Raw genomic sequence first — 12,081 nt, forward strand, 5'->3', positions numbered from 1 at the left:
AATCACCAATATTACCAAAGTCAACAATATTACTGGGTTTTATAGCAGGTTGGTGGCTGTCTCACTATGAATATTCTCCTCTACACCAGAGCAATAAAGTAAAAATCTGATTTACACATATTTCACCTTACACCAAATACAGTAGAGAGACCAAGACATCTTTGATATTTGGAGTTTGCTTTTGTAGTTTTGCAGTGGAGCTATGAAACTCATGTAGATAGCACATTATAGACGTCTATCTCATCCAAATCCTTACGTTGCATTTGTTGTGTAGCTCCTTTGCAAAACTAAAGAAGCAAAATCTGGACACCAAACGTGTCTTGGCCCATCGACTACATCTGGGGTAAGGGGAAAAACTGTGTTGAATAAAATCTTTATCTAATGTGGCTTAGTGAGGTCTAAGGTTTTTTGTAAAAGCCTTGATTTACATGAAGTCTTTAAAATGTGAAATACAACCACATTGTGAAACCTGGATTATGCTGGCTGGTCATTACAGCCTCTCTGTCAGCTGTATCAATTTACTATTAAAAGACTAGGATAGTTTACTTAGACATGCGGGATAACGTTTTAACTGCCTGTTTCCTGTAAGATCTTCAGCTTTTTTTCCACTTTTTCATGGGAATGTTTCTCTTGCGGATTTAAATGGAGAGGGGGGGGGGCATTCAACAGTGAGACGACTGTTCCTAAGGGATACTATTGTGAACTTAAGCCATCTGATCCGACTTCTAGCTGATAGACATCCTTGGAACACAAGAAACTTTGTCCCTTTGCCCTTCATAACCTACACTTACACTGAACGGATGTGAGTTTATTCAGTTAGGTCTAAAATACAGGTGATCCCACTTTATTTGGATGGTTCTCTATAGTTCCTCAGATAGATCTAACAATCTATTTGATAAAGCTGATCTGATGACTCTTAAAATTGTTTAGGAGATTAGGGCTAAGATTTAATCAGGTTTAGGGATAGGATTGGGATTAGACTCCTTGTTAAAGCTGGGGTTACATTAAGTGTTATATTAAGAGTAAAGGAAACGTTGTGGACCATAAAAATAGTGTGTTTCCCAAAAAATAATGAAAGTCAGCAGAGTTGATCTCATTAATATTTCATATTAATACGATACATATTACTGCAGATCAGTTTTGCTTTCAACTGCTATTCGGTTCTCCTGGCTGATGCACATGATCTTGGAAGACTGCCGGGGTATGCACATACTGACTCAAGCTGGCTATTTATTCACTGTCTGGTACTGAAGGTATGTAAGTGGAAACAACAGCACATCAGATTGCAAAAGGTTCATCACTACTGCTGAAACTATTGTCCAGGTTTTATTTTAGGTTGCTTTTTATTGCCTCAAATGGTCACTGAAGAAAACAAAAACATGAATGCATGTAGTTGCCTCAGGTTTTTTATTTCAAAAAGAATTTCCAAATAATCGTCATTTATGTATAAAAACATTATATTAACTAATGATTATGGTTTGTCTATACTAATACACTATGCAATGGATCTGTCTGAAAAAGTACATAGAATGAACATACAAATCAGTATATATTGCAGGTGGGATGTACACATCCGCACATAAAGTCTGGCCAAAGGGCATATTTCTTGTTGAAAGGAGCCTTTCTTAGGCACATGGCTGCTTCTCTGTCACATCGGCAGAGGATTTTTTCACATTTGTCTTCAAGGGAATCTGGAGAGAAGCCACATCCAAACACATCAGCACAGTCTTCATTAGAAATATTCTGTATATTCAAGAAATTGACTTGTGACTCATGTTATATTTACACAAACAATGACACTCTGGCATTTAAGCCTTATAGTCAGTGTGAACTTGCAAAAATAGACATATGCAATGGTTAGAGCACTCCTAGCCATATGACATGTTTTGTTGATTTTCTGAGTGAAAATAAGTTCTCTATGGAAAACACACTTATATTTGGCATTTTTCTGCTGCTTTCTAAAGCGTGAACAGTAAACATCCTAATGGGTGTAGCTTTCACCATGTATTTAGGTGTTCTGTAATTACTGGGCTTAAAATACCATGGGATATGGGTGCAAAACTACCCTCCTTGGCCGCAGTCCCACAGCAGCCACCCATTTATTATAATAGACGTACTGTTTTCCTATTACGTCCTGAACAGGAATTACTAATGAGGAGATTCAGGGCAGTCAGGGATTTTGTTGTTGCTGAGTTAATGTTTACTTTAGCTGGTTCTCTTGAATTTTTTCAAGAGCGTTTATCTGGATTCAGTCATCACATATCAAAGCTCTTGTGCTATGTAGCTGAAGGCCTTTAGTTTTCAAGTTTCAACTATAACACATACCACAGTCAGCCTCCTTGCCCTCACAAGTCCACTTATATTTGTGGGTCTTTGTTTCGCAGCCTGCGAATTCTGCATCCCCGTAGCAGCAGTCGTGCTTGTGGCAACACCTACAATTCCAGGAGGAAAGAGGCTGCAGTTTAATTCAATTATTTATGGTGGGATAGGACAAAAGAAATAACCCTACTAATAATATCAGCATGACACGGCTATACAGAACACCTTCCAATAGAGTTTTACTTTAGAAACTTTGTAGAGGTGAATCTGACTGGTTGCGGCACCTGCATGGATAGTAAATGCATAACTTAGAATAGTGCTCAACTTGCTAAATAGCTAAAGTCATACACTGCCCCCCAGCTTTGGAATAACCTACCAGTCAGTGTTCGGGACTCAGACACAGCCTCCATCTTTAAGTCTAGGCTAAAAACTTACCTGTTTAGTCAAGCCTTTGGTTAATTAGTTTTCCTATTAGAAAAAGGTGCAGATCTGGTGGTTCATGGACAGAGAGTCTTATGGTAATCTGGGAATGTTGGTGCTGTCATCCCACTGCTCTGTCGTCCCACTGCTCTTATGCATTTACTCAACTTTGTTGACGATGGAGCAGAGGGGCGCTGACTTCTCAGGGAGCCCTCATGTCCTTGTTACCTTCTGGCTCTCGCTCTTAGTTATGCTGCCATAGCCAGGCCTACTGCTGCACTCTGTCAACTCTCTGTTCTGTTCGGTCACCCATAACAGAACTAACTATCTGTACCCCTTATCCCCCCCCCCCTCCTCTCTTTCCCTGAGCCGAGTGGCTGCCCGTCCAAAGAGGGTCTGATGTGAACACCACTCAGTCCCGTCCCAGGGGGATCTGATGCGGCCGGCGCTCCGTACTGTGTGGTGCTGTCGTTTCGTCTGCCATGATTGGATGGGCTGCTCGCGTGCATCGTAGAGCCTTGTGCTATGTGGATCCTTGTGTGGTCCTCACTGTACAAAGGACTCTTAACTCCATACCCAACACTGTACAGAACTGTAAAACTGTATCCACTTATACTGTTTTGTGTCTGTGCTGTTATCCGGTGTCGATCAGAGGAGGATGGGTTCCCCTTTTGAGTCTGGTTCCTCTCGAGGTTTCTTCCTCCTGTTGAGGGAGTTTTTCCTTGCAACTTTCCCCAAGGCTTGCTCACTGGGGGCGTGGACCCGGATTCTCTGTAAAGCTGCTTTGTAACAACAACTGTTGTAAAATGCGCTATATAAATAAATTTGACTTGACTTGACTTGACTAAAGTGTGTTGTTAACATAAAAATCATTCAGTCAGCCTTCTAAGAAATCATCATGGCCGCCAGTGGTGCAGGACATACTGACCAGGTGGTAAGTAATTATATAGTAGTCATAGTTAATTTCAATGAAACAATGACTTAAATTCATTAAACTAATTATGACTGTTGTCTTACTATGCTGATGAAGAAAAAATAGTTTAACAGTGCTTATGGTGTTATTCAGCAACCTTTGAAAGCATGCATCCCCTGAGATACAGTGCCAGATCAGGGGTAGAAAGTTGGTCAATGTGTAGTATTTAAAATTTAGTTTCAAACAGGAAGACATGTTAATATTCACTCAAAAAACACATATTATCATGCACAGGTGTGTACATTATGACAGTATAACCATATTTTAGCGTCTCGCTACTGGCCGTGCAGGAGACATGGCCATGCAGAGCGACCACACACAGGCTCACAGGAGGTGTTGCTTCTTGTTAGGAGAGACTGTTATTGTAAATAAATGTTGTTGTGGACTGTACATGTGTGACAGTATAGTTGGTGCCATTCTATATTGGGCTGAGGTTTAGTTGTTCTGGGTTGCTTGACTACCGTTAAGCGGAAGTTTATGGCTATTGGTGACCTGTCCCACTCTGCTTCGTTTCAGCAGTGCTGAGCGGCGATTCTCCCTTGCTGCTGCTATTCAAATATAAGAACCTTCTTAAAATGGTATGTTTCTTGCATCTTCTTCTGCCAGTGCCACAGTGGTGTCAGAACTGGGATAACATCCCTCCCTCAGCGGCCTGGAGAGAAACAGCACTTCCACAAACTCAAAGACAGACAGAGCAGAGGACCGAGCTAGCCGAGGACTGCGGAGGAAGGAGCAATACAGCAGGTATGGGCAGCAAAGATGGCAGAAGAAGCGTTGAGATGATGCTTATCAGTGTCAGACAGGAGGATGGCAAAAGAAGCGGAATCTAGGCAGCAGCCAATGATGATGCCTGCATGGCAGTTGGCCATTAGGACTTGCAGGAGGGGCGGCGGGGCAGCATGACAGCCTGGCAGCTTTGACCATGACCCTTTGGGCTGGTGTCACGGTTGTCCAAGCTGCTGCTTTCTGAACAGTGGATGGGCGAGCTGGAGGCAGAACTGAGACAGCACATGCAGATTGCCACAATGGCCAGGGCTCCAGCACACATGAGCAGCGCGAGAGGAACTCTGTCACACTGGGCAGGACGATACAGCACTCAGTCTTTTCTCTGTGGCACCTTGAGGAAGGGGATTCAGCCCTGACAGAGGACTGGGGGCACTCGTGGCCAAGAAATGCACCCCAGGGCTCTGCTGGAACTCTGTGAGGTCACTGGGATGGCTAACCAGAACTATGTAGAACCCCACTACTGGCTCACGCACACAGGCTTCTCAGAAGAGAGACTTTTATTGTAAAAAAATGTTGTTGTCTTGGACGTTACATGTGCGGCAATGTTGTTGGTGCCATTCTGTGCTCGAGAGATAGAGTCAGTGAAGTGACGATAGTTCTTCCGAGGAGGAAGAGGAGGAGGAGGAGTTGGATCAAAATCCAAAACCGAAGATTGTGGTAGGAACACACTTTGATAGAATTGATACAATCAATTTAAAAACTAGTATATTTGATGTAAATGAACTGTAAAAACAAGAACGTATTACTTCTCTTCATCTAATAAAACATTAATATGTTTACCATTCTGACTCTTTCTACACCTTAATAGGGAAACTTATCCTGGGGGATACAACTCAAAATTATAAATACACAACATTTTTTTTTGGAAATGTTTTCCTTAGGTGCAAATGAGATAAGTAGTAACATTAAATTATTTTTTACAACTCAATTTCCACTCCTGCCTGTTTAAGGATCAATAAATATTATCTTAATATAATGTAGGTTGAAACTATACAGGCTAGACACCAGACAGTTACGAAAGTATTGGACTGGTAAGGCAAATTCTTCTATTTTTTGCTATACACTGAATACATTTGGGTTTGATTTAAAAGATGAATATGAGATGAAAGATCAGAATTTCAGCTTTTATTTCCTGATATTTACCTCTATATTTGTTAAACAACTCAGAAATTGGCACCTTTGGTGGCAGACTACTCAGTTTTTAGCTAACGACCTTTACGTGAGCAAAAGTAGTTTGATTTCGCCTGCTATTGTTGTGTTGGCAGTGTTTTGGGTCATTGTCTTGCTGCATGATCAAGTTCCTATTGATTAGATTGGATGCATTTCACAGAATGTTTCTGTAGACCTCTGAATTCATTCTGCAGCTACCCTCATGAGTTGCATCATCAATAAAGATGAGTGAACCTATTCCAGGAGCAACCATACTAGTCATAACACTACCTCCACCATGCTTGACTGATGAGTTTGTTGTTTTGGATCACAAGCAGATCCTTTCTTTCTCCACATTTTGCCTTTACATCACTTTGGTAGAGGTTAATCTTGGTCTCATCAATCCAAAAAACTCTGTATTAGAACATGTTTCTGGTTGTTAGTGGTGTCTTTCTTTTTCAGGACATTCCAAATCGTTGAATTGGCCAGGGCCAACGCTTGCGCAGTGGCTCTGATAGATTTTCCATCTTTTCTCAGCTTCAAAATGACTTGCTGTTCACCATAGACAACTTTCTGGTCTTCATGTGGGTTTATCCATTTTAACAGCAAATGCAGTCTTCAGAGGTGAGACCCAGGGCTCTACCCAAGAGTAGACATTCAGAGCTATTGATTAAAGTAAAGGTGCACTTCATAGAGCCCATGTACGGTGGGGCTCTGATCAGTATGTGGCAAAGGTGAGCTGGTTTGTGCTGAAGGAGCAGCATAGTCTCCTATCATCTAGTCACAGTGGGCTTTAATCACAGAATTACATTAAAAAAGGGTTTTTCCTGTAATCCAAGATATTATTTTGGAGTGGTTTTAGTTTAATTGAATTCTGTGCTGTGAAACTAAAGTGTGTGTTTCACCTATGTAATTTTTAACAATGAGTAAACCCAGCTACAGCTCTCCCTGTTGGATGTTTGTAGCCATAAGCAATCAACTGCATACATCATTCTTCAAAATTCTTCATAAAGCCTTGTAAAACACAAAGATTTGATCTATTTGGGCTTTCTTATAGACCTGACAGTATTTAATGTTGATGCAAAAAAGGTTATGAAACATTAAAACCATTTCATTTTCAGGGAATGAATAGCACTACTCTTATTATGAACTGTAAAGTATGCAGTCATACAATAATAACAATAACACAATAGTTGTTATATATACAACCCCATTTCCAAAAAAGTTGGGACGGTGTGCAAAATTTAAATAAAAACAAAATTCAATGATGTGCAAATCATTTAAACCCTATATTTAATTGAAAATAGTACAAAGACAACACATCAAATGTTGAAACTGAGAAATTGCACTGTTTTTTGAAAAACATGTGCCCATTTTGAATTTGATGCCAACAACACATTCCAAAAAAGTTGGGACAGGGGCAGGTTTACGACTGTGTTTCATCACCTCTTCTTTTAACAACACTCTGTATGCGTTTGGGAACTGAGGAGACCAACTGCTGTAGTTTTGAAAGTGAAATGTTTTCCCATTTTTGCTTAACATAGGATTTCAGCTGCTCGACAGTTCGGGGTCTCCTTTGTCTTATTTTTCATTTTATAATGTGCCAAATGTTTTCAGTGGATGGCAGGTCTGGACTGCAGGCAGGCCAGTTTAGTGCCTGAACTCTTTTAATACAGAGCCATGCTGTTGTAATACACGCAGAATGTGGTTTGGCATTGTCTTGCTAAAACAAGCAAGGCCTTCCCTGAAAAAGAGTTGTTTGTATGGCAGCGTATGTTGCCAAAATATGTATATATCGTTCAGCATGAATGGTGCCTTCACAGATGTGTCAGTCAACCATGCCATGTGCACTAATGCACCCCTATAACATGAATGCTGGCTTTTGAACTATGTACTGATAACAAGCTGAGTGGTCTTTAGCCTGGAGGACACAGTGTCCTGATTCGTCAGACCACAGGACACCTTTCCACTTCATCTCAGTCCATTTTAAAAAGCTTAGGCCCAGAGAAGGTGGCAGCATTCCTGGATCCTGTTTATATACGGTTTCTTCTTCACCTTTTAGAATTTTAATTAGCATTTGTGGATGCACTGACAAACTGTTTTCATAGACAGTATTTTTCAGACATTTTTCTGAGCCCATGCAGTGATTTCGACTACTGAATCATGTCAGTTTTTAATGCAGTGCCATCTGAAGGCCCAAAGATCATCCCTTATCCCTTACATACTGAGATTTCTCCAGATTCTCTGAATCTTTTGATGATATTATGTGTCGTAGATGATGAAAAGCAAAAGTTCTTTGCCATTTTATGTTGAGAAACTTTATTCTTGAATTGTTGCACTATTTGATTGTGCAGTCTTTCACAGAGTGGTGAACCCCTCCTCATCTTTACTTCTGAAAGACTCAGCCTCTATGGGATGCTCATTTTATACCCAATCATGTTATTGACCTGTTGCCAATTAACCACCAAGTGTTTTTTAAGCACAACTTTACCAGCCTTTTGTTGCCCCCGTCCCAACTTTTTTGGAATGTATTGTTGGCATCAAATTCAAAATGGGCATATATTTTTCAAAATATATATTTTTCAAAATATACGTCCATGAGGAGGCACTGCCAAGCATTGTTCAATAAAATTTCTCAGTTTCAACATTTGATATGTTGTCTTTGAAGCATTTTCAATGAAATATAGGGTTTAAATGATTTGCAGATCATTGCATTTTGTTTTTATTTACGTTTTTCACAGCGTCCCAACTTTTTTGGAAATGGGGTTATATCTGCAACAAACCTGCAGAAAAAAAACAAATGTTTGGGGATAAAACATTTTCCCACCCTGAGATCATTCTTTTGTGCTTATGACTATTATCTCAGGAGGACTGGTTGACAGTACAAAGAAGATATTCTGCAGACAGACTGATAAATGAGCCAAGGCCAAGGGACTGTCTTGTCCAAAATATGCTGTGACTTGGACACTCAGTTAGTTTTCATTCTAGACCATGCCACATGTTTGCAAACAAAGGAAAAACAAACTTATCATTCAGCTCACATGTGCAGTCTGTCATCTGCCATTATGAAGTTGCTTCCGTTTGGCACTGTACATCTGTGAGGAGGAGTGAAAATGAATCCCTTCGTCCTAAACTAAGGCTAAAAGATACTTTGTGAGTTAATGGTTTAGTGTATTGCAATGCTGTGATTAGGAAGCCAAGGGACAAAGAAAGTGCCATTTTGTTTGTGGTGAGTGCTGGGTGGAGACACATTTAGATGGCGGAGGCCCGGCCGCAGACTGAGTTTCAGTTGTCTCAGTCGTAAACGGTAAGTTTAGGAACTGGCGTCATATATTTGACATTGTCACAGAAGGTTCCTAACATCATGGTTCTCATTAAGGCACTACAACTGCATTATAATTATAAAAATATGTCACAGCTACTTGCTAAGGCCTTACCAGTCTGCCCTGTCTCTGGGCCAGCCTTGCCCTCCGAGGCCACAGTAACAGCCGTACATCATATAGGCCAAGGCTGACCTCCCCGTGCTGCATTTGATGACTCCAGCTAGCTCCAGCAGCCCTCTCTTATTCCGTATGGGCCTCTGGGGCACCAGCGAGGCCATAGTGACTAGAACAGAAACAACATTGTCTAGGTGAAATCAGCTCTACGTCCATGAGGAGGCACTGCCAAGCATCGCTCAGTGAAATGAGAGACTGCAAATGTACTCAAATAATGGCATCTACCTGCACGCACTCTTACAAATAAAGGTTCCTAAATGGTTCTTGATTAGGATGTTTGGTTATAGGACAAAACAGAATCCTTACATCATGTGGAGGTTCTTTAAACTTTAAAAACCATTCATCACACTCACACATTTTATTTAAAAAAATGTCTTTTAAGGAACCATCTATTTAAAGGTTCTTTAGGGAACCAACAGTGGTTATTTCCTATGGGATTGCTCCATAAAAACCCTTTGTGCACTTTTAATTTTAAGAGTGCACTGTTTGATGTTTATGTTTACTTCTAATATATTTTTGACTTGTGTATGATTTGGCTGATATTTTAACTTCGAACTGTAAGCTACTGTTTTAGGCAAAACCTTTCACTATTCAGTATTTTCTAAATATAAGATCAAGTGGATTTACATGCCAAGAGAACTAACACCATCATGAATAGCTTTTCATTTCTCTGAAATGCAGATGTAAAAGTTTTGTAAAATTACATGTTTTGTTGATTTTGTAAATAAAAATAAGTTAACACATCCTCTACAGAGAACAAACTGAAAAATGGCATTTTCCTGCAGAATTTAGTGCACTCTTTCTATACATTTGTTTCACATATTGGAAAAAAGTAAACATAAATAAAATGTCTTTTAAGGAGCCATCTATTTATGCTTTATTTTTCTTTACAATATGTTAAAATTTAGCAAATAAACTGTAATTGTGCACTAAAATGTGTAGAAGTGTACTCTCAGTAGAGGATATGTTAACTTACCTTCACTTAGAAAGCAACTGTACATATATGATGCACACTGAACCAACTCCACAGAGTAAGAGTGTTTACTTAGTCCTAATCCATCGGCACTTGATCTTTACTGTCCCAAGATTAAAAGTGCAGCCAACAGAGAGGCAGTAAAGCTGCACTCTTTATCACAGGCCTGAATAAATATTAGCTTTAGATGGCCAACATTCTGGCCAGTAGGTAGTAACTCATTTTCATTACTGATGACTGTTACCTGGCAGGTAACCAAACCATTTAAGATGTCACTTAACAGAACCTGGCAGGTGGAATGTAGCCTACAAATTGCACAAGAATATATTTTTTAAAAACCAGCTCATTACACTCATCTGAAGGTTTTCCAATACAAACAGCATTAAACATTTTCTTTCAATTGTTGCTTAGGCATCAGTATAAAACTATTTCAACAACTCTCTCATATTTGCCACAGTTACCACCAGCTGTCTAGTCTGTGCCACTTAGGAAAAACAGAGGTTATAAAATCTTAAAAGACTAACCTGAGAAGAGCAGGAAAGTTCGGTATAGCACTGTCATTGTGCAGACGTCTCAGAGCAGAGCCGGTGTATTTACACAGGCCTTCTGTACAAGCTCTCAGTTCCAGGTTTTTTTTTAGCTGCTGTCTCGTATAATCTCCTGAGCATCACTCCATTCAGAGCTCCTCCTGTAATCCTTTCACTTTCCTCTCACACTTGATTTGCTTCTGTTGTCTTCTCACGGAAACCCTCGAGAATGCTCACATTTCAGGGAATGTGCTTAGGCGTGTGCATAATCTGCCCTTTCACTGGGTGAGCTCAGGTTATGTTTTTAAGGACAGCCCACAAGGCAACTGATGGCTTAGACTGCCTCTTGACGGAGACCTTTTTTTTGGTCTAGCTTGTTATTAGCACTGAAAACCAAATGAAGGAAATTAAACATTTAAAGTGGAAAGATTCTGTATTTTTGTGCATTTATTTTTTCTCCTGAGGTCCACTTATAACTTTTGTGTCATTTTATGTCTCAAGAACAGTTGTAGTTCCATTTTATGTGACCATTTTCTCAACAGGTGTATAAAATGAAGCACATAACCATGCATTCTCCATAGACTGGCAGTAGAATGGGTCATACTGAAGAGCTCAGTGACTTTATAACGTGGCACTGTTATAGGACGCCACAAATTACATAGGTCAGTTCATCAAATTTCTGCCCTACTAGATCTGCCCCTGTCAACTGTTAGTGCTATTACATGAAATGAAAGGGTCTAGGAGCAACAGCGTCTCAGCCATGAAGCGGCAGACCACGTAAACTCACAGAGTGCTGAAGTGCGTAGCAAGTTAAATTTTTCTATTCTCTGTTGCAGAGCTCCAAACTGCATCTAGAAGCAACATCAGCACAAGACCTGTGTGTCAGGAGCTTCGCAAAATGGGTTTGATGGCTGAGCAGCTTCACACCAGTCTAAGATCACTATGTGCAATTCCAAGTGTTGGCTGGAGTGGTGTAAGGCACACTGCCACTGGACTGTAGAGCAGGAAATGTCATCTTTGGAGTGATGAAGGATGCCTTACTATCTGTCTTATTTCAGTGAAGGGTAATGCGAATGCTACAGCATGCAAAGGCATTTTAGACAATTGTATACTTCAAACTTTGTGGCAACAGTTTGGGAAGGATTTTTCCTGTTCCAGCATGACTATGCCCCTGTGCACAAAGCAAGGTTGAAGGTTTGACATGGTTTGATGAGTTTGGTGTGACTGAACTTTAGTGGGCTGCACAGAGCCCTCACCATAACGCTTCTGAACAGCTTCGGAATGAATTGGAACACTAATGGCAAGCCAGGCGTTTTTATCTAACACACTGCTCTTCTGACAGTCCAAAATCTTAAGGAAAGCCTTTTCAGAAGAGTGCAGGCTTATATAGCTGCAAAGGAGGGCCATCTCCATATTAATGCCCTTGGTTTGGAATAG

At 40.3% G+C, this 12,081-nt stretch overlaps 1 protein-coding gene across 1 annotated transcript; it reads right to left on the reverse strand.

Annotated features, from left to right (window-relative positions):
* Positions 1-1,407: 1,407 nt before the first annotated feature.
* Positions 1,408-10,914, reverse strand: zgc:92162 (group 10 secretory phospholipase A2). The gene is made up of 4 exons (XM_036565680.1): positions 10,642-10,914; positions 9,085-9,253; positions 2,326-2,432; positions 1,408-1,691 (listed from the first exon to the last, which is right to left on the reverse strand). The coding sequence occupies exons 1-4, from the start codon at positions 10,676-10,678 to the stop codon at positions 1,543-1,545; spliced, it is 462 nt and encodes a 153-aa protein (XP_036421573.1). The 5' UTR covers positions 10,679-10,914; the 3' UTR covers positions 1,408-1,542.
* Positions 10,915-12,081: the final 1,167 nt, after the last annotated feature.

The sequence above is a fragment of the Colossoma macropomum genome, unplaced genomic scaffold (assembly GCF_904425465.1).
Source record: "Colossoma macropomum unplaced genomic scaffold, Colossoma_macropomum, whole genome shotgun sequence".
NCBI classification, from domain to species: domain Eukaryota; kingdom Metazoa; phylum Chordata; class Actinopteri; order Characiformes; family Serrasalmidae; genus Colossoma; species Colossoma macropomum.

What these genes read in the sequence shown, in the direction of transcription:
- zgc:92162 (XM_036565680.1), bottom strand. Translation starts at nt 10,678, where the DNA reads ATGACAGTGCTATACCGAACTTTCCTGCTCTTCTCAG. An exon ending in AACTTTCCTGCTCTTCTCAG is followed by an intron (nt 9,254 to 10,641) that starts GTTAGTCTTTTA and finishes TTTCTGTTCTAG; the next exon opens with TCACTATGGCCTCGCTGGTG. An exon ending in CCCAGAGACAGGGCAGACTG is followed by an intron (nt 2,433 to 9,084) that starts GTAAGGCCTTAG and finishes CTGGAATTGTAG; the next exon opens with GTGTTGCCACAAGCACGACT.